We start from the raw sequence: 24,348 nt of genomic DNA, 5'->3' as shown, positions 1-24,348 counted from the left end.
ATTGTCATGAAACATTATCAGGTATAAAACTGCTACAGTCACAAAGAAATGGCAAGAAAAAAATAAAGAAGAACCCTTCAGAGGAATCAGCGCTCAAGGAAGTGTCACTTTTTTCTCTTCTGCCTTTCGCTGATGCTTGAAGAAATTAATATGGTTTTAGAAGTCAGCTTTAATAAGGAATCAACAGAATGTTGCTTTTAAAAAAATATCTTTTATTTTGGTTAATGATAATATGCCTTCAGCTACCAATAACACTACTCTCCACTCTGGTAAAAGATTTTCACAATAAATACATTCTGTAGATTTCCCCTCAAAATTAGCACAGAAAATGCATAAAGTCTAGTCCTAGGCATGAGCCGAGACATGTACATGTATGGGGCAAACTGTTTGAGCTGAACTTAAAAGCCTTAACCAGTTGTAAAGATGATGATGGCTCCATAACCATCGGAATTTAACAATTGCCAGGTGTTATCCGGGTAAGACAAATGCTTATAGAATAACTTGAGTATAAAAAAAAATCTGAACCTCAGGCAAGACAAGAAATCAAATAGACAAACAAATCAAACAACATACACTATATTTTATTTTTTTATATGGAAGTTCACTAAATGCTAAATGCCTAATTCAACTAATAAGGCAAATACATATTTTGTGTTCAGCAAACTTTCATTTTTCTTAGCTGTATTTGTTTTATAAGACTATTAATATATGCTATCTTTGTTTCTGCAGTATGTAAATCATCTTTCAGCTCAGATATGGTTTTATATCGTACACACAACAACAAAAGTTGAAAGTCAAACACAGCTAAACAATAATCCTTATTGTAACCACATAATTCACATTTCAATCCATGCTAGGAACTCATAAACATTTCAAGTTTAGTTTGCTATTCAAAACGTCCAGTAGACTGTAAAATATAGTGGCTTTTGCTTTTTTTGTGAAGAACTTGGGTAATCTTTCAGAATGGGGAAGCAAACTTTTTTTTTTAATTATGAGTGGGATTATGTTTTGTATCGACCTGACATCTCCATCAGAGTATGAGGAATATAGCCTAGGTTTCCTTTTGAGGAATTTCCATAGAATCTTGAATAACGCAGAAGTACTCCAGGGAATGTCCCGTTTCCGTAACCAAAAGTATGAAGACATACTTCATGCTTCAAGATATTCTGATGAACAGTTACATGAAATGACAACATAAATCATTGCAAATGAACTTTTTTTATTGAGGCACTTTTGCAGTTTTACAAAGTATGGTATATTATTATTGTTATATTTGAAACATGTCCAATATTTCTTATGCTTTGGACTCAGGCACAATTACAGCTACGGTTTCATTCCACTGAAATGAAATGGTTCAAAACTGCATTTTTAGGATTTTCTACTGCCACAAAAATACCAGGTTATACTTCTGAATGAGCTGAAAACCAACTCAAAGCTTGGATCAACTGTGTCCATACAATCCTACAAAACACCACATCTAACCCAGACAAACAATATAAAGCTGGGTTTGAAAAACTGTCAGATATTTTTTTTAAAAAAAAATAGCATAATGGAACATACAGTATGTTGGCAAAATAACATTTACAAAAAGTATAGACCAGTATAGCTGGTAATAATAAAAATGATTGAAGGACAAAATCAACATTATGTATATGAAAACATATAAATAAGTATGTACAGACACACTTATATTTTTGTCATTGCAGGCAGAAATGCAGGAGACGCAGTGCTTTGGGTAAACTAGCTGCCAGCATCCTGCCTGACATAGTCAGATGAATTCCACAAATTATTTTGACATGTAAATGTCCGCTTCCCGTACTGATAAGTACTAGAGTAGAGACTGAAGTTATCTTACTGCTATAGACAAAAACAGTTCCAGGTTAATTTGAACACGCACAACCATACACGCAAACATGAGAATTTCTGGCAGTCCAACTCAAAAATTCAGATGCTATCTACAGCTGTGAGATTGTTTACAAACCACAACATAAAATAACACACATAACATTAAATGAGTAGAATGTATTTACATTGCCATATATTACTAACACTAATACATACAAGTGCATGATTGGGGCTCTGATAAAAAAAAAAAAAAAAAAAAAAAAAAGATCAGAAAGGCACGTCCTGGTTGTCACACTAATGATAAGGAGATTCTAAAATACAGATTTTCACAGTTTCACAGCTGTACGGTTCTTCAAGAACCTATAAGAACCTGACGTGACAATTCATTTACCAAAATCAGAGCTGTCCATCACTGAGGTGTGCGGTTTCCAGCCTTAGGTTTTCAAATGCTTCGAATGCAAAAACCTCCTCATGAAAACCTCATACAGCATGTCCGATGTAGTATTTAAGTGCTTTCTTTCAGTTAATAAGCCTAGAAGCATAATATGATGTAAAAAGCACATTAAAATCACCCCAAGCCTGAACCTAAAATAAGTTTCTGTCTGCAGACTTTACAAACATTGTCAAAATTCAAGAATAATGCTACAAAATAAAAAAGAAATAAAAAGTTAAAAGCATAAACAAATGCATATTTCAAAATAAAAAAAAAAAACGTGTGTGTGGGGGGGACGATTACAAAACAAATCTTAAAAAAGAAAGAAAGAAAAATAGTGTGCATTTTTTGAGTCAATACAGGATATCAAAGGTGATTACTCCCTCAGATCTGACTCATTCTCTGAATGTATTTCACTTATGAGGAAGGTAATGTTTTATATACTTCCTTGTTTCAGAAAAAAAGTCTATTGACTGTTTCCTAACAGATAACAACAGCTGTGGCAGTGGCATGATGATGAAATCAACTGTAACAGTTAAACAAAGATCTACGCCTACAGTGCATGTAGATGTATACATGTTAACTGCGTAAGTTATAGAAAAAATATCAGTGCACTCAATATAAGTGATGCAAAGTTGATGTGCATGTAAGAGTCTACAGCTCCATGTTTGGGACAGTCTAGATGGGTGTTTGCAGATGCTTTCAGGGTTTGTGTTGTTTTTCGCTGAAACGGTGTATGGTAACACAGCCATGGTAGGAGATGGGACGAGGCATTGCAGCCGTGCATGTGATGATGCCAGAGGCCGGGTCGTAGCACACAACATTGTCAGAGGTTTCGCCGTTTTCTCCCCGTCCACCCAGCATGTAGATCTTTCCATTACAAATGGACATACCGCAACTCTCCTAAACACACAGAAACAATAATAGAATCAGTATACGGTACTAAATGACAGGAACTTTGAGGTTTTCACTAGGCTTCAGGTACCTGTCTGCTGAAGGTGTGGCCCACGTGCATCCAGTGGTCCTGTGAAGGATCGTAGCAGTAGATGGACTTGGTGAGGCCACCGCATACGTAGATGAGGTGATTGAGAGAAACGGCAGAGATATTGGGTTTGGTGAAAGGAATGCATGCCTTCAGCTGCCAGCTGTCTGACTCTGGGTCATAACACTGGACCTAAAACACAATGGAAAAAGGTTGTTTTATAATCTTGAAAATACTTAAAATTATAACCTATTTCATACTAGTTAGTTATTTTAGTATTATTAATATAGTATTATTGTAATTTTCTGAATCAGTGTTTATGTACAGTTTTCATTTTAATATTAGTTTTAGTCATTTTCATAGATGCAAACTTCTCACCTTTTTGAGATCAAAATAGGTTACCTATGAGATTTGCTTAGATCCAATGAGAAAGTGGTTTTATTGGGGGGGGGGGGGGGGGGGGGGGGGGGGGGTGAAGGTAAATGAATGAAGAACTGGTTGTTTCAATAAGTTTTGTATAGTATTTTCTTTACTCTAGGTCCATAAAGGGGCATATTTTATGTATTTGAGGTATGAGATGTGGGAACGGTGAAGAGAGAGAGGACAAACATTTAGCATTTTCGGTCAGCGTTGCCAACTAATCAGCCAATACTGTTTTAAATAGCTTGCATAGCACTTCATCTTTTGGGATTTTGACCAAGTATATTCAATCTTAATTTCTGTAAAATGTTGCAACAAGAAGTTAATTTATTTTAGTTAAAAATGACTGTTTTGGACATATGTGACACAGGACGACAAAACCAGTCATATATTTGTAGTAATACTTTACATAAGAGATTTTGTCAATGAATCAAATCAATGTGTATACATTTCAAAACAATGCATATAAATTGGTAAATTTCACAACCATCATAACCTCCTATGTGCAGAAATTAAACACAAACATTTCTGAATACATGAATATGCAGGTGTTATAACGGTGATCCAACACCATAGTCATAATCTCTCTGTAGATTCCTCATAGTCATCAGCACAATATCCTATTTCATGAGCTGAAAGCAGAGTACAGGCCCTGTGGGCGAAAACCAGAACAAACTGGTAAATCTAATATTTGCACTCTTCAGTGCAAACATCTTTCTCTGTGCTGGCTGATGTATAGATTTAAGAAAGACTGACAATATGGATGTCACTGAAGACACGCACACTGACAGAGAGTGAAGATATATTGTCAAAGAGACACCATTTGGAAACTCTCAGATGACAGATGCAGCACTTATATTGAGAAACATGCAAGATTTTGTATAAGAGAGCTTTGTATTAAACTACATCAGATCCTTCCCTTTCATGTTTTTCTCTTTCTCTCTCTTTCTGTTCCAGATGGCAAGTAAAGAATGCAGTAATCTGAGCACTGGAAAATCAATGAGAGAAACCCATGTGAGATGTTACCCGAGATGGCAGCAGCCTGAGGACAATAAGCTCAGAATGCAAGCCCACCTGTCCACTAGGTTATAGACCACCTGCACAAAACACACATTCACTACCCATCTGCCATTAGCGGCCCTTCTGTTCAAAGAGATGCCCATATTTTAGGGGTTACATTTGATAAAAGGCCTCACCTAAACAAAAATCAAGACACCAACTCAGTAGAACTACTGCAGGAAGGGTCTGCCAGCATTGAAAAATCACCAAGCATAAGTTGCACTATAGGTGTTTTAATAAAGAACAAAGACCAAGTTTTTTAGTTTCATAAATGAGCTCTGTCTAATTTTTATATTGCGGGTGTGTTTAGCACTGTTTCATACTCACATTATTGGAGCAGCTGTTTTCATAGGGTTCTCCTCCAATGACGAAAAGCTTTCCCGCACAGCTGGTGACCGCCGGGCAGGAGACGGCTTCTTTCATGGGGGCCACCTCAGTCCAGCGGTTGGAGAATGAGTCGTACACCTCCACATTACTGAGACAAGACTGCCCATCATAACCTCCAACTGCATACACCTGCAGGATACATACACAGATTTGTTTACCTAGCTATCTAAATGAATACATGTAGATAATCCAACCCTAAAAGAAAAATTCAATTCAAAAAAAAAAAAAAAAAAAAAAAAAAAAAAAAAAAAAAAGAGTAATAACATTTTAAGCTTTTTTTTTTGGCATTTTGAAAACAGTAATGTTACAAACTGTACTTTAACTGTGCATATTTCTCTCCAGATTCAGACAAGATGGCTTTTCACTAGAGAGAACAATATTATGGATCGAGTTCTTATATTTTAGCCAGAAGCAACTGTTTGAAGTTAAAACATCTTAATGATGGATTTGATTATTACAAACATGCAGCTCTTTGCTTCACAAGATGTTAATAGAAGGACTGAAGTCCTGTCAATTACTTGTGGATTATTGTGATGTTTTGCACTCTCATTCTGACGGCACCCATTCACTGCAGAAGATTAACTGGTGAGCAAGTGATGTACTGCTAAATATCTCAAATCTGTTCTGAATGAAGAAACAAACTCATCTACATCTCGGATGGCCTGAGGGTGGGTAAATTTTCAGCAAATGTTCATACATGGGTGAACTATTCTTTTTTAATGTTTAATTAACCTATAAATTATTCTATTACTAGAACAATAAACAGAGGGACAGATATCAAACATAAGCATCACTTTTCCCTGGCTTTGGTGTTTCTCTGTTGCTGTTTAAAGACAAGCACTCGTCGTATCCTCTCCACAAACAGCTTTATCCTCAAACTGACACTGCAGAGGAAGTGTGGAGGGGTGACGAAAACAATATAATCACACTGACCCACATTAAACCTGTTCAACAGGAAACCTGTTTCAACTGAGAGGAGAAACAGTTCACAGTTACAGCCTAAGGCTTAAGATCATGTGTAACGTGCACACACATACCGACTGATGACCTCTGACCTCAGAGGCTAAAGTTCTCTTATTCACACTCTCTGATGATTTAAACCCTGTCCCACCCTGTCTTCACTGATTAAAATGGCATTCATTCCACTGAAATCCATAACCTTATATTTATTCATTAAAAGGAAAGTAATTGTACTCATACAAAAATGTCATATGGGCTTATTCTTCCATGATAAATATGTATGGTGATTACTGGCTTGTTGAAGTTGCAAAAAAACAACAAAAGAATTATTTGATCAGGATTTGAACTCCGCCGTCTCTGCACGCTATAAACATGCAAGTCATTTTATAAGGAACTGCACAAACAAGATAAGAGGATGAAGTAGATGGAATGAAATTATGTAAGATATGCTATCAAACATGATTTCCTACCATCTACCCGTACATGCATTCATCATTCTCTTATCTTGCTTGAACTGTTTTTTGGCAAAACACTAGGGGTTCTTCTGAAATGTCAAAGAAAGAGACTCATTTTTCAAAGGGTCACTACGTGAACTTGGTTATTACGGGGTGAGTCCAAGATGGCTACCTGATCAGACGTGTTTGTGCGAGCTCTGGCACCAACTGTGCTTAGACAGAGAAAAAATACTTTTACTTCATTGTATGCTGTATGCGTTTTGTTACATCTTTGACTTGACGTTTTCTCCTGTATTGCGTTGCCATGGAGTGTGAACATGGTCCTTTGAATTACTCTTCAGTCAATGCTAATGTGGCTAACATTAATAATAACGCATGCTCACCAGCCAGCGGTGGCCATGATTGCATTGGTTCTTGCGGCATATGGATGATGTTGAAAGGCCTGTGGCTCATATGATATGTTGCAAATTAAGTTGGATGACTTGTATAAATTAAGAGCAGAAGGTGCTTTCATAAGGTCAAGGCAAAGGTGGCTTGAATACAGAGAACAGATGTCTTTCTATTTTTTTTTACACTTAAAACAGAAGTCTTGAAACTCAAGTCATGGCTAAACACAATTCTATTTGTCAATTAAATATTGGAGGGGTTGCCTCAGAAAATCCTAAAGAAATTTCTCAATTTTGTCATAATTTTTACTTAAATTTGTATGAATCTAAATTTAATCTAGCTGATTTGGATACTTTCAGTAAGCATCTTGGTAATGTTAATTCTATTAATCATGATGATTAAAACATTTAATGTGACTCACCAATTACTGTTTATGAGGTTAAGAAAACATTTTTTTTTTATTCTAGCCAGGTTAATCAGGCAATTACAATTATCCAGTTGTTTTCTAATGCTTCAGGTTTAGACCTTAATATAAAAAAATGTAAGATATTAGTCTTGAAACTCCTCCCTTTTATCTGTAGATGTTAAAGAAGCTGTTAATTATTAAGGTGTTTTCATTTCAAAAAGAGAACACCATAAGAGTTTCCCTGAAATTTAATCCTGCCTTTGAAAAGATTAAAAGTAAATTTAATCTTTGGTTATTAAAGGACCTGTCCGTTAGAGGTAGAATTTCTAGAAGGAATTTCTAGACTAACCTATATTGCTTTAACTATACATTTAGACAATAAAACTGTTAAAACTATTGATCAGATTTTTTTTTTTTTTTTTTTATGAAAACATTGTGTGCATTCAATCTTTAGTTATAAATCCCCATAAAAATGGTGGACTTGACCTTCTAGATTTCTCTACTTTAAATAATACTCTCAAAATTAATTGGTTGAAAAAAACATTCTTTGTGGAATTTTATTTTTGACCAACTCTGGGGTCTTTCTTTTTTACTAATGTGTGATTATAAGATTTTGTATTTTTTTTAATTGCCAAGGAAATCTGCCTTTTTAAGCTTTTTTAGCTTGGAAACTGATCTACAAGCACTATTTTCCTCCACAGCGTTATTTTATTTGGAACAAACACTGTATTTTGTATAAACACAGAAGTATTTTATTTATTTATTTTTTTTAAAGCTGGTTTGATAAGGATATTGTTTTAGTTTGTCATTAGTTCGCCTTAAGTCAGCACTTAAGGGTATCTTATGAGATACAGTGGGGAAAATATTTATTGGATCCCCTGCTGATTTTGTAAGTTTGCCCACTTGCAAAGAAATGAAGGGTCTGCAATGCTAGGTTTATTTTAACAGATAGAGACAGAATACCAACCAAAAAAAAAACATTAAACATTATATAAAGGTTAGAGATTGATTTGAATTTCAGTGAGTGAAATAAGTATTTGATCCCCTACCAACCAGCAATAATTCTGGCTCCCACAGATTGGTTATGTGCTCATGTGAAACACAGATTAGTCCTGCCACTTTAAGAAGTTACTAATATCAGCTTGTTAGGTGTATAAGACACGTGTCCACACAATCTGTATTTTCCATTCCAAACTCTCCCAAAACCAACAGCAAGACCAAAGAGCTATCAAGACTGTAGATCTGCACAAGGCTTGAATGGGCTACTAGACCATCAGCAAGAAGCTTGGTGAGAAGGAGACTACTGTTAGTGCAATTATTCGGAATTGGAAGAAATACAAAACAACCATCAATCAGCCTCGGTTTGCAGCTCCGTGCAAGATCTTGCCTCATGGGATAAGAATGATCATGAGAAAGGTGAAGGATCAGCCCCGAACTACACAGGAGGAGCTTGTTAATGACCTTAAGGCAGTTGGGACCACAATCTCCAAGCAAACCATTGGTGACACACTACACCGCAATGGACTGAAATCCTGCAGTGCCCTCTCAAGAAGGCACATGTACAGGCTCGTTTAAAGTTTGCCAAAGAACATCTAAATGATTCAGAGAAGGCTTGGGAGAAAGCCTTGGTCAGATGAGACCAAAATTGAGCTCTTTGGCATTAACTCAACTCGCCGTGTTTGGAGGGAGAGAGATGCTGACTATGACCCCAAGAACACCATCCCTACAGTCATGCACGCAGGTGGAAACATTATGCTTTACAGCTGTTTTTCTGAGAACCTCCTTTCCTCAGCCAGAACACTGAAGATGGGTCATGGATGGGTCTTCCAGCATGACAATGACCTGAAACATACTGCCAAGGCAACAAAGGAGTGGCTCAAGAAGAAGCACATTAAAGGCCATGGAGTGGCCTAGCCAGTCTCCAGACCTCAATCCTATAGAAAATCTGTGGATGGAGCTGAAACTTTGAGCTGCCAAACAACAGCCAAGAAACCTTAAGGATTTAGAGAGGATCTGTAAAGAGGAGTGGATCAAAATCCTTCCTGAGATGTGTGCAAACCTGGTGACCAACTACAAAAAACATCTTACCTCTGTGCTTGCCAGCAAGGGTTTCTGCACCAAGTACTAAGTCATGTTTTGGTTGGGGATCAAATACTTATTTCACTCACTGAAATGCAAAGCAATTTATAACCTTTATATAATGTAAAGCTACCATAAAAATTACAGACCCTTAATTTCTTTGTAAGTGGGCAAACTTACAAAATCAACAGGGGATCAAATAAATATTTTCCCCACTGTATGAGTGTCTTACTTTAATTTTCCTGTGACTCCCAAGGAATTTTCTCTCATCTCTCTTCTACCATAATCAATCTAACTGTTACAATGTGTTCGATTTGTTTCCCTGGCTTCATAATGTCTGGTGTACTGTTTTGCTATTGTCGTTTAAAGCATTAAAGGGGTCATGAAATGATAAACCAAATTTGCCTTGATCTTTTGGAATATAAGAGGTCTTTGTACCATTAAAACGTCCTGCAAGTTTCATAGCTTAAGACGTCCTCCCCATTTATAAACGAGCCATTTATTTAATCAAGCTCTAAATACAGCTCGTTCTGGATCCACGGTGCGAAGTGACGTTCCAACCATTTGCATATGACCGCCTCCAGCACAAGACAACTACACTCATTTCGTATCGTTGTCGCGCCGCGCGCCTCATAAGTGTTCAGTTGACGGACAGCAGGTGGGTCTGTGTACAGGAAAATTACAATGCCACGCAGATGTGCTCAAACATATAAGGTTTTATCATTGCAAGAGCCATCGCTTTGAATGCATGACCCGCTACTAAACAGTTACGCTCAATCCACAAATGTTCTGGCTGGGGGCGTTAATAATTGATCCATAGGCACTGTCGTTAGCCAATCATAACAATGGGCGTTAACACTGAACTCTTAAAGGGGAAACAACCCAAAAACAGACTGTTTGAATCAAAGGATGAGAAACAGGGTGGGAAAATGTCATAATTCACTACATTTTAAAAGTTTTTTTTTAAAAAAACTATAGTAATACTATAATTGCACCTAGGGGACCATAATAATAAAATAAAAAAACCCATGTCATGACCCCTTTAAAAAATGTATAATTATGTTGACCCAGTAGCGCACTACACAGCAGAAACAAGCCGCAACACAACAAAATTAGTCCTATGCATTGTGTTATAGTGATTTTTTGTGTTGTGGACTACTGGGCCACCGTAAGTAATGCATTTGGCATGCAAACATGGCCATAAACAACATACAAACAACACAAAATTAAATGCATGAAAAAAAAACCTAAGGTAAAAAAAAAATTGGAAGACTGAATGAAAAACATTTAAAGGGTAGTTCACTGAAATACAAATTCTGCAGCATCATTTGCTCACCCTCATGTCAATTGAAGAAAATGACATACAGGTTCAGAACAAATGAGGGCGTAAATGTTAACAAAACTTATTTTTGGGTGAACGGTTTCCTTTAAAATGGAAACTAATTTCTATCATCTTTCTAAAGAGCTACAAACATCCTTAAAAGCAAGCAAATGTATCTGTAAACAACTACAGAGAAGGATGGGCACTGGGCGGGCACACACACACACACACAGAGGAAAAGAGAAAAATTACAACAACCATTTTCCAAGAAAAAAATAAGGTCTCAAGAGAGCAGAAAACATGTATTACATCCAAGCAGGCAGCACATTACACCCCCTGCATGTGTAATAAAATGCATGTGTTTAAAACATTCACAAACTCTCAAAATAAAACACCAAAAAACTATCATAACAAAACATGAAACATAAAAAACCCACAAACAATTCACAGGAAGTGAAGCATGATTCTCCATAAGACAAACAAAACACTCTAACTAGGGCAGCTAATTTCTACAAAATCATCAGTTAAATGGAAACTGCACAATCTGATTACAGCTGTAGACATTTTATCATAACAACAGTCTAGGGGTGTCGCGACTCGCAACATACCAGTATTGACGATAACCGTGATATGCAAATAATGAATTATCGACATCATGTTAATTTAGGGTATAATGATATACCGGTATTGGTGATAACCACAATATTTAAAAAGAACAGGACACTTATGATAAAACGACATGCAAATAGCCTATTCCCGCGCCAGTACCTGGTTGACCTCCCAAGGTGGCATTATTGCTGACATCTGTCAAAACAAGAAGACGACGCAGTGTGCTGCCGTGCTACTACGAGAAGAGCCATGTTCAATATTATACAGACAGTAAGTTGCCATTATTTTACTTGTCATGAAATGGGAAATGTTACATTAACCTGTTAACAGCAGTTTCCTGTCCTCATATATTTAAATAAAGGAGTGATTCCTTTAATAAGTACCTAATTTTCTTTATTCATCTAATTTTTGTATTTGTATTTGCAAGCATGTCATGGCCAATACATGTGCGTAGCACTTGATTTCTTTGTCCAAATCTATTACACAATTAAAACAAATCTAGAAAAACTGAGTGACCACATTAATACATTAAACTCTATAAAATGTTAAGTTGGTCGCAGTGCCATGCACTTAAGGGATAGCTCACCCAAAAATTAAAATTTGATGTTTATCTGCTTACCCCCAGGGCATCCAAGATGTAGGTGACTTTTTTCTTCAGTAGAACCCAAACAAAGATTTTTAACTCAAACCGTTGCAGTCTGTCAGTCATATAATGTAAGTGGATGGGAATCACGGCTTTGAGAGTCAAAAAACATACACAAAACCAAATTAAACCCTGCATCTCGTGACGATACAATAATGTGTAAAAACACAAAACGATCGGTCTGTGCAAGAATCTGAACAGTAGTATCATTTTTTACCTCCGGCGGATCGCAGGCTTATAAGTGCATTACCGCCACCTATCTCTCAAATGGACGATTGACACTATCTACAATCTCAATTAAGAGTGTCAATGGTGCATTTGAGAGATAGTTGGTCACTTATAAGTCTACGATCTGCCGTAAAGCAAGAAGAAGATGCATCACACGCCTGCTGTTGAGAACGCGCTCAGGACAGTTCAGACATTACGGTGAAAATCAGAGGTAATAAAATGATAAAAATACTGTTCAGATTCTTGCACAGACCAATCGTTTTGTGTCTTTATACATCAATGTATCGTCATGAGCCGCAGGGTTTAATTTGGTTTTGTTTGTGTATGTGTTTTTGACTCTCAAAGCCATGATTCCAATCCACTTACATTATATGACTGACAGACTGCAACGGTTTCAGTTAAAATTTTTTGCTTGTGTTCTACTGAAGAAACAATGTCACCTACATCTTGGATGCCATGTGGGTAAGCAGATAAACGTCAAATTTTAATTTTTGGGTGAACCTTTGATCCCTTTAATGCCTCATCTATGGCCGTTTTAGACGCACGTTAAAACTGAATTAGAAGTGCGTTAACTGCATGACTTCATTGGCGCCACCGCAACTATACGTTAAAGAGATTAAAATACGGGTATGCAAGTTAACATGTTAAAGTATCATTTTTGATGTTCATATTCATTCATCATACTGTTGAACTTGACAGTATTTCCTCTCTTTTTATTTCATAGGGAGCTTCAAAGAATACAGAGAAAGCCGGAGTCTCAGGTCAGCTGTGACCTAAAGTAGAAGAAGTGAAAATGCATGTGCCCTGTGTTTATCAGTATTCTTATGTTCATTGGGTAAAACGAAAAACTAAATAAAAGTAAAAATTAATTTGGCTGATTCTCCAAGGTTTCTATAGATATCACGATATATCAATATCGCGAATTATTAACCGTGGTGTAAAAAATCTAATATCGTGACAGCCCTACAACAGTCTTAAACGCACTTAAACCTTGGTTACTAAAATTTTCTTTTTTTTTTTGCACTTACATGCAATGGTTAGTTTTGTGCTGTAAAATATTTTAAGCTTATTTTAATATTTAACATTTTTACTTCACTGCCAAAGTGTTTAATCTTGTTTGAAGCATAAACCACAAAAGAATTTATTGCATATATGCTTAAAAAAAATTGCCAATTGGGTAAGAAAAAATTTTTTCACTAGAGTTTAAAGTAGAGCAAACATTAAGTGTATCAAGCTGCAATATTTGAAGATAATTCAATATAAAAAGAAAGAGAATAGAAAATTTGAGTAATTTCAACACAGGGGTTAATTATTATAAGGAAAAACAAAGGAACAAACAGGGGTGGGGATGCCTAAATAAAGCCGAAATCATATTTGTCCATCAACAGCCATTCAGAAATAGCCATGCATTTGAAACCAATTAAATACATTTTTCCTAAGCAACACTTGAAATAAAAATATTTACTTACATTAGATGTTTTATCAGTACAACACAAAGGAGCAAATCCTGCATAATTTTCTCCATAGTCACAATGCACTAAAGGAAGTGTGCTTTTGATTTAGGAAACGGGACACTGGGACTGGAAGGACACACACAGACAGATGCACACCACTCCCTCTCACCTTCCCCAGTAGGACGGTCATCTTGTGTCTCCATCGACCCTTATTAAGAGAGGCCACTCTGATCCAGATGTTGAGCTGAGAGTTATACATCCAGACATAACTGCTGTTGATGCGGCCACCTGTAAAAAACAACCACAACATTAACAACAGCATAAGGAAGCTGTGTGTGTGCATGTATGTGTGTGTCAACTTAATCATATTTACCCAAAAATGAGCTAAAACCAACAAACCCTCCCTTTTGGAGACACTTGAGGATATCCTCATTCGTAGAAAAAATTAAAATAAAAATAAAAAGTAAACATACAAAAGTTTTCTGTGAGGGTTATTTCAGTAGCACTTTATTTTACACTCCTGTTCCTCATGTACATACTATGTACTTATTATAGTAATTACAATAACTATGTAATAACTAGGTACTAACCCTGAACCTACCCCTAAACCTTACCCTACCCCATGTAGTTACCTTGTATTACCAGAACTTTCTTAGATAAATACACAGCAAATAAAATAATATTTAACTGTTTTATGACAAAAATAAAAAAAAACTCAACCGTTATTTCTAACTGCTCAGTATAAAAACAATAGAATTCTATGGAATGACCCCATTTAGACAAGCAAGTGTTTTTATTGTGAACAAAAAACTTGTTTAACTGAATAAATCTGAAATAAAATACATTTTAAATATTTTATATGAACAATTTAAATGAAAATTTAAAAAGCTGCTTTGGCATATGTGTGCACACAAACACACACACACACACGCACGCACGCACACGCACACGCACACACACACACACACACACACACACACACACATATATATAAAATATAATATACATATATACATAAATACTATAATATTCCATACATAATACTAAAAGAACACTGGTGTGTGTGTGCGTGTGTCATTGAACACATTTACACAAGTGTAACATTTTACAAAACTCATATATCAAAACTCTTGCATATAATCCCTTTACAATGAAGACAAAAAGTATTTTGAGATTTTCTGGGTGTCAAACACGAGTTGATCATTTTCTGATCTAATATAATGATCTATTACTTTGCCATGACCTATTAAGTGAAACTGACTTAATAGTACATCAACTAAAAATGACCCTGAGACCAAACATTGCAGAAATTGGCTCAGAAAAGTGAAGTTAGTTCTGGGCATCATTTACTTTAATGACATTCATACATTTTTAACAGCGTCCAGATACTTTTTCTGGCCACAGTATAGTTTGTTTGTCAATCACTAGCAGCTTGTTTGTGGTCAAATGTTTCATCTTGACAAACCCACAAACAGGTTATTAATTCTCCATTTCAGACAACACCATGTCTGTAATTACACAAACCACAGTGTTTCACCTGTGTTCTTGTTAAAAAGAGAAGCTCCCTCTGATCTGAACGTCCTTTCTTGTTGTCATCTGTGTTTATCTAAACCCGCTGAGGCCTGTTCTATTCTTTGTCACTTCACATCTCGGCCAAATGGCTGGTTATCATCCAAACAGCAGGTCTGAGACAAGCTCTGACAGTCCTTCTCTCCCACACACACACGCTCAACACCTGCGAGCAGGCCGTTCCACTTTAATTCTGTTTACAGACTTAGATCATGAAGTTCTGAGAAGTGCTCAGAGGCCCTTCTTCCCTCTCAGTGCCGTCAAACCCCTTAAAGGTAGGTCAGTGCACTAGATGGGCATCTTGGTAACGCCTTTATTCAGCTATTTTTGGTGCAGGAAACACTGGTATTATAAATTTAGCCACTTTAGCTCATATTAAGGAATGCACATGAGTGCTGAAGTAAACAAACTCAAAATAACCATTTTTTTTTTGACTGAAAGGCTGGGGAAAATGAAAAAGGGAAGCTAAAAGATGGAAAAAGAGGAGGTAGAAAAGAACAGAAGAACATTTTTGAGGAAGTACAAGCGGCACAACAAGAACTACAGTGCTCATAAACTCCATTAGCGGATTAGCTGAGCAACTGTGCTAAACAAAGACAGATTCAAAATCTCTGATTAAAGAGGTTGTGCTTGCTTTGTGGTCTGAAGCTGAGTAAACATAATAAAAACTGGCTCCAGTCCTTTTAGTTCGCTCTTCTGTCAATATCCCTTGACAAAACCATCAAGGCTTTGTGACATTCATTCAGACTGAAGACCAGACAAACCAGCATTTAAGATGTAGTCTGTCTCCAGCTGACACTTTACATGTTGTCACTAAGCAGGCACTTTCAGTACCGGATGCAAAACCTGCAGGTGAATAGTAAAGCTAGTCATTAACAGACACATGCTGAAGGTATGTAGCTTCAAATCTATTTTGGATAGTCCTGAATGTTTTAGAGGCATAAGAGAAAAAAAAATCTAATTCTTTGGACTATTTTTAATGATAACATTTCTTGGCAATATTATATTATAGCCCAAAATATAATTTTTCTCAAACTTCATAACATTTCTAACAAAATGTGATACATTATGGCCTAGGGCAATATAGTCAATAAGTAAGCCTCATATTAAAAAAATATTAAAAGCAGTTTTTTTCCTTTCCTTTTCATTTTCTCTTTAATCTGACATTTTGTTCAATGTTTTTTAATGATGACATACATTAAAAATCATGAAAAATTAGTGTTATTTGAGTTATTTAGCTTAAATAAAAGCACATGTCTAAACAAATGTAGGCAGTGATGTTGAAATGTGTGTTTATGAGAGGGCAAACCTGAACGTGAGAACATGAGTGCAAAAAAAACACAGCACTATTCATGGAAATCAGACACACAAAACACACTCCATACTACATGTTTTTTAAAGTGCTGAACAATGGCTCTACAAGGAGAAGAATAAGAATTACACAATTCAGAATTCCTCATTATGGCATCCAGTTTGTTTAAACAAAAACACACGTGAGCTGAAAGAATTTAGGTCAAGTTTAAATGCATAGAACGTCACAGATACAGAAACTCCTCGAATGCATGACCTGTATATATAGTCAGAGACCCTGGCTGATGTGATGCAATAACCTTCCCAACATCTGCAGCCAAAAACTGCAGATCATTCCTGGAACTATCCTGCAAATACTCCCCCAGGATGCCGCTCGCCTGTGCCAGTTACAGTTTAAAATGTCCCGAGCACTCATGCAACGCTGGAGTTTGCCAATGAGAACAGCCCTTGACACACTGGCTGGTCACAAAGGCAGCTGTTGTTTCCGATTTTCCTCAAATCATAAACAGCTGTTACAGAAATGTCCTCACACACAAGGCATTTGCTCACAAACAAGCCCTTAACCCGCCACAGAAAACCCTGAACTAATTTGTCCAACCCATCCAAACAACAACAGAGTTTGTTAAACGAAGCTCAACTGAACAATGAGTTTAAAAGTAGATGCTTACATTTTCTTAAGAAAATTTGAGTGGTGCTTGCTAAAGATTGTTGCTTACTGGCACAATTTTTAAGAACCCATTCCCAAGTATCTATGATATTTTGATCCCCATACATTGTTTGGGTCCTGTGAGGTGGTATTAAGTTGGATCACCTTTCCTCACACTACACACAGTAATAGTCTTGTCAGTAGGACACTTCAAATGTTTTAAGGTAAAATTTTAATTAGATGTCATTTATGTTTCAGGCAGACATCAAAACTCCTCCCTAACATGTAAATCAGGGTGAATCTATTTTTATAGGAAGTTCCACATGACTGTGCCAACAACACAGCTCAAAGGAGAGTGTGTGTGTGTGTGTGTTCAGGTTCCACACAACTAGTCACTTTCTGATCAGTCACTGTGATCAAGTACAGGACACACCAGCACCAAAAGCACAGCACATTTCACCATGTCTTAACCACACTTTATCAGTTTTCAGCATCAAGTCATTTTACTGTCTGCAGTTAAAACAAAAATACAGCATTATGTAACAAAATCACAACCAATTAGAAAATAAAGGGTGCTTCATATACAGCTATGATGAGGGCTTTGGACAAATGAAGTTACACTGTGGGTGGGGCTACTCAAAACCACAAAACAAAATCATTTGTCACATAGAAATAAGAGGGTCTAACCTGACACAATGATATCATTGCGGAGGGCACACACTGCATACTCAGACTTTGTGTACTCGGGGTGTTTAGCAAGAGATGTCCACTCTCCCGTCACAGGGTCGTAGCATTCTGTGTACGGCAGATTAAAACCCCCCATTCGCTCACAGCCTCCCACCACCACAATGACTTCAGAGAAACCAGTAGACCTGCAGATAGGGAAAAATAACAATATCAGATAAGAACGGGCTTTGAAGTGGTGACATCATCAGAAAGTAGTTAAGCTTCATTCTTGCTAAGGTTCAATGAGCTTCCACTACGATTCACTGGAGAATGATGAATCCTCTTTCTAGACACTGTCACAAGTAAGAGACCCACATAACATATGAGTTCTTTTTAGTTCTAGACAATAAAAAGTGCATGTATTTAACTAAAACCCTAAACCTACAACACCATGTGATAAAGTTCACATTGAGTGACTGCAGAGCTTGTTTATATGAGTGCAGCACAGAGAAATCTCAAGTCCTGTAGAGTGAAGGTGTGTGCATTTCTAGTTTGTGTTTGGGGTGTACGTGTGCATTTTTTCAATCACTAAATCATTTTGAAATATGATTTTTCAATAAAGACAGAGAGGTTATATGGCTGTCTCTCTGCCAGCAGTGTAGAATGTCTGAAAGCAAGCTCATACATTTTCAACCCCCAATTCAAAATACTGACTCCAAACACATAACACCTCCAGAACACAGATACTGCTTCTAAATACAGATATAGACCCCATATTAGAGTTCTGACTCTAAATACAGAAACTCCATATCGAGATATTGCCTCCAAGTACTGATTAAACCTCCCTACATCTGACTCCTATAAAGATACTATCCTAAAAATACATTATATACTTTGGATACTAATCCAAAAACAGTTTACTTAAATAAATTCTGCCTCCAGAACAAGACATGGTGCCACTAAACAAAGACATGTTTTCTTATTTTGAGCCCCTTTTTTTGGATACTTTCTATAAACAGAAGTACTTGATATCAGGCGAGTGAGTGTGTAGAAATGTAATTCATCTATATTTGTTCTAAATGTAGATGAATTATACACTTAAATTACTAAGGTTTAAGCCCAAATTATACATTTCTTGTTAACAAATTGAGGAGTAATTTAAGGACGGCGTAACAATGCCCCATGTCTCAACCTCAAAAGTTCAACACAGTGCATTGAAAACCTTTTTTTGGTTTGTCCAGTTTCACTTTCTCTGTGAATTGCATGTCATTTCAGTCCCTGACACGAAGAAGGAACTATTTGTTTTTCTAAGAGCAAATCATCTTAACGGCCAATTTCCGGTCAAAAATGTTTGCGTACCTGCGGGGTCTGGTTCGTGGCGACATCATCTCATTGCCAAGTACGTGATAGCGACGTGCTTCGTGCAGCAGCTGGTAACATTCTGGAGCATTCTGGATCAATTTATCACCTTCCACCTGCAAAATATAATCACATTCTTAATGCTTGACATTAATCTGGCTCCCTTATATCTGCCTTCCTGTAGAGTCCAGCTATCATGTTTAAATAATCTTGTTGCATTATGACAATAAGGAAAGAGCTTTGACTGGCAAACATCAACACGCCTGCCGATAGTTTTCAAGTGAACCCCGAGATCTTGATTAACTGGTTCAAAGAGTGTTTGATTATCATTGGAGCGAAATGCTGCACTCCATTTGTACTCGCAAGTCGGAAATTACGAAGTTCACTGTAGGAGTTTCGACTTGGAAACCCGGAGGAACCGCAACAACCCTGACTTCAGAATCCAATATGGCTGCTCGGTACATCAACAGAAGTGAAACAGCAGTTATATACTGTTTAATAACATTTCTGTTTGTCTTAGCAAACTCAGTGGTGCACACAGTACTATCCAAGATACTTTTGCATTATCTTTGTTAAATATTGCTTTTTAGTGTGTTTTTATCAACAGGTATTTAAGTTTGTTTTCCAACTTGGGTACTGGAACATGCTCAACTCAGAAGTGACATCATTCTTAGCTCTGGTGTCCAACATCCAAGGTAAATGGAATGCAACAACACTCTACAACTAGCCAAATCTCAAGGCCTTGCTTTATCTGGTTCTGTAACTTTAGGACCAAGCCATACCCAAGGTTCACTTGAGGACACTCAGGCTGATGAGTCTTTGATCTCTATAGAGTGCTGCAGGGATGAGGTTTCTTGCGTTCATTTGTGAAGATTGTAATGACAAACAAGACGTGTAGAAACTTTTACATCAACTTTTAAACTTTTGTTGGTCACAGAACTTATTTTCTGCAATAATCAAACAGCCAATGGAAGAAGAAAAAAATTCCCCTTTCAGGGAACAAGGGTGATGCTAACATTTGGTTTGGCCTATAAAAATATGTCATCTCTGCAACACTCTGTACGCATCTCAGCAGTGCATTTCTGGATTCGCTGAACTAATAAAGAGCTTCTCAACCTGTTCAAATGAATTTAAATGTACCACTCACTGTCTGTACAAAATAGTTTGGGTGCAGGAGAGGCAGTCGGACATGTTGTAGTAGATCTTTCAGCATGGGTCTGCGGTACTCCACGCCATGGTAGACCCAACGCATCACCGCCTCAAACACCACCTCCTCCCTGCCAATGGACAGCTCATCGCTGGCCAAGTATTCCTGCAGCTCATCCTTGTGAAGGTCTAGAAACTCCTCATGCTGAGCAACTTCTGGAAAATTCAACAGGGCGAAAGCACGGCAGCGACTGGCTAGCTGTTTAAGAGAGTGAGCGTCTGCAAAACGCTGGATCCCGAGGCAGTTGCACGGGTCCAGCTGCTCTTCCAGGAATTTTGCACAAGCATCCCGCAGTGTGTTGATCTGGAAGAGGCTGGAGGTCTCGAAGAGGAACTGGACGTTGTGGGTGGTGATACAGGCACGACCGGTGTAAACATACTGCAGGAATGTGTCCATAGCATCAGCCTGGATGCCGTTGATCTCCACAAGCATCTCACGGCTCTCTCTGTGGTCGTTGCAGAACATGGCACGGAAGTAACTGCTGCAGGCCGACAGCACGGCACGGTGACATGGGAATTCGCGACCTTGGACGCTAATGATCACGTCCGTGAAGAGGCGGCTGTCGCGGAACTCGTTGAAGACCTGAAGGACACTCTCAGAGTGAGAGGAACCGGAAGAGAAGTTGTACACATCGCTCAGGGTCTTAGACTCCAGCTCAAAGACTTTACGCTTGATTGCCGGTGGTTCCGGCACACCACCAGAGTTCTCATGATTCAGACGGCGATCCAGAATGAGCACCATGATTGTATCTGATGAGAGCACTTCACCAATAAACAATCACTATCAATGGTTGCAGGAAAGGACTGGTGACCATCAACACCTGTAGAAGAACAGCATTTAAAATAAACAAACACTACATTAGTGGTATTCAGGAAATTTCTGGAGGTCCACCTTCTTGAGATTAACATTACTATCTATGCTGCAACACATACGTCTGTCATTTTCAGGTAAACCCAAAGACCTATTTAAGATGTGTTTCAAGAGAATTGAATTGTGAAGGAAATATTGACCTTGTGGCATTTCATAAAGAATGTGGCCAGGCTCACACTTTGAAGGAGGCATTTTGACCCAGACGTAGAGGCTAAAGATCAAGTTCATGCTCAAGTGCATCTCAACAGTAACAAGTATTTTACAAATCTAGCATTATTTGCTAATGTAACCATATTCTTTATTAGATTAAAGAATACGGTGATACTTATAACAATAGCCAAAAACAATGCTTAAATAGTATTTTGACCACAACATTAAATGTATGTACCCCATCTGATTGGCCTAGTTGAAAATCAGTTGAAAAATAAAGTCATTTCAGAGGTAAAAATGTAATATATTTTAATGAAAAACTGAAAACCATCCATTTTGATTTGTTACCAAAAGCAAATCATTAAATAATACACATCAGGGTTCCTCAATTAGTTTTCACCGAGGGCCAAATTCTGCCTACAATTCCAAGGGGATGAACCTACATATACATACACATATATAAATACACACACACACATACATAGTATATTTTATGTGTGTGCGACTCTGGACCCCAAAAAAATCGCTTGAGTATTCTTTTATGGCAAAAATCATTAGGATATTATTCATAGATTATTCATCCATTAGAATATATTCATGTTCCATGAAGTTATTTAGTAAATTTCCTACCATAAATAAATCAAAAGTTAATTTTTGATTAGTAATATGCATTGCTAAGAACTTCATTTGGGCAACTTTAAAGGCGATTTTCTCAGTATTTTGATTTTTTTGCACAAATAGTTGTATCTCAGCCAAATTTGTCCGTCCTAACAAATCAATTTCAAAAAACTTACCCTTATGACTGGTTTTGTGGTCCAGGGTCACACACACACACATACATACATTATATATATATATATATATTATATATATATATATATATATATATATATATATATATATATATATATATATATATTTATTTATTTATTTATTTATTTATTTTTTCAGGTAATGATTATGAGCTTTATTCAACGTTAAAAGTAGGCCTATCTAACAGGAGTCTGAATATTATTTTGCGTGATCTTTATAGCCATAGTGAAAGCAACAACAGATATTTTACCTCGGATCCTGAAAATAAATTAAAGCAAACTTGCGGCGCCCGGGGAGCAGTTGGGGGTTCGGTGCCTTGCTCAAGGGCACCTCAGTCATGGTATTGCCGGCCCGAGACTCGAACCCACAACCTTAGGATTAGGAGTTAAACTCTCTAACCATTAGGCCACGATTTTCCCATCTTTATTTACCATCTTAAACAAAGATGGTATCAGTCACTCACTCAAAACTGTTCAGTCCATTCACATTTGAATCATCTATTTTCGTGTCCACTTTTCTTTTCTTCACACTCGACATGTTTTTGTGGTCACATCACATTCTACACTGGATGCAACAAAGCACTGCAAATCATTTGACCTTTGTGTCAGTATGTCATAAATAGAACGAGGCAGCAGTTTACTGTCAGGGATTTGTCGTGCCGCGCCGCATCCAGTGTAGACAGCATCACTGATGGGTTCTATTGTATTTTGTTGCGTCGTGCCACACCGCTTGCGTCCAGTGTAGACATGATGCAAGTTAATGTCGCTTTCTGCTGCATTTGAATTTTCATGCCACATTATTTGAAATTAGCGTGGGCTAAATATTTTTCTCCCACAGGTGCCTATTAGGGAAACCTGATTTAGGCTACATTAATGTAGTACAATTATTATTCATTATATTAAGGGTAAATGTGAACTTAAGTGTTATTTTAATTGTAGTATGAGTGTTATAGCCTATCAAGGGTCATGACAATCAAAGGTTAAACTGCAAAAAAATTTTTATAAATACAAACGTTTTAGGTTGAAAACTAAATTATTGCATAATCATCACAGAAAATAAAGGCACTGAGTTCATTAATATCTGAGAAGGTTAGAGCACATTGAAATACGTCAAGACATGTGACCGGTTAAAAAAAAAATTATTCCAATAGTGATAGCAATAGTGCACTAAAATAAAAGGACCACTGATTCTTTGTGGCTGAGAGATAAAGTGAGTGAGTGAGCAAGAAAGAGGGAGAGTTTGCGCAATCTTTTTTTTTTAAGTCACTCAGGTTTGTTTTGTTGTGGAAGAAGAAATAAAAGAACATGGATGGTTGCTCAATATTTCCTCCACAGCTGAAACGGTTTGACAGCAAAAGATGCCACATGCGGACTGCAATGATGACATCATATAAATGAGATAAATTAAGTGTGATTTCTACTCCATAAAAGGCTTTAAAACACTGAAAAAGTGTTTAGAGAGACCTGCAGAAAAATCCAGCTTAAGATGACAATTGGCTTTTAGCTGGTCTAAAAACTCATTAGTTGTTTGAGGCTGGGTGAAACCTAGTCAAGACATTATGTTTCAATAACCATCAGCTGATGCAGAGTAAAAATAAAATGACAAATTAAAATAAATTTGGTTAAAAAGTGATATATATATATATCACACACCACGTATATATGCAAATATGAATATTACATTATATTTACACATTATATATATTACATTATTTAGATATAAGCACATATTTAGATATATACATTTAGACATACGAAAAAGCGCCATAAACAAACATGACAATAATATTGGAGTGTTAATGCATCTCAATCAATCGTATCGCAATCATTGAAATTGCTCATATAAAAGTTCAGCATTATTTTTCTCACCTTATCCACAGGAGACCAACTTTCTGCCAAACATCAAATTTAAAAGTAAGGGTTAAAGATCCTTAAAAGTAATTGCAAACAAACAAATACGGTTGTTTCTAAAAAAGAGAGCCATAAGTGCGAGCACTTGTGCTGTCACTGTTAAGGTTTCTTTGTTATCCTCCTTCGCTCTCTGCGTGTTCTGGCACAAATAATGCACACAGGCTTCGGACTTCTGTTAT

The 24,348-nt window shown here is 36.9% G+C and overlaps 1 protein-coding gene across 1 annotated transcript; it reads right to left on the bottom strand.

Annotated features, from left to right (window-relative positions):
- Positions 1-1,202: 1,202 nt before the first annotated feature.
- klhl24a (kelch-like family member 24a) lies at positions 1,203-24,348 on the bottom strand. The gene is made up of 8 exons (XM_042718871.1): positions 24,128-24,348; positions 20,367-21,246; positions 19,220-19,335; positions 17,882-18,066; positions 13,838-13,956; positions 5,067-5,255; positions 3,264-3,452; positions 1,203-3,181 (listed from the first exon to the last, which is right to left on the bottom strand). The coding sequence occupies exons 2-8, from the start codon at positions 21,165-21,167 to the stop codon at positions 2,981-2,983; spliced, it is 1,800 nt and encodes a 599-aa protein (XP_042574805.1). The 5' UTR covers positions 21,168-21,246; positions 24,128-24,348; the 3' UTR covers positions 1,203-2,980.

The sequence above is a fragment of the Cyprinus carpio genome, chromosome B2 (assembly GCF_018340385.1).
Source record: "Cyprinus carpio isolate SPL01 chromosome B2, ASM1834038v1, whole genome shotgun sequence".
Classification (NCBI taxonomy): domain Eukaryota; kingdom Metazoa; phylum Chordata; class Actinopteri; order Cypriniformes; family Cyprinidae; genus Cyprinus; species Cyprinus carpio.
This window is presented reverse-complemented; position numbering and strand designations above follow the sequence as displayed.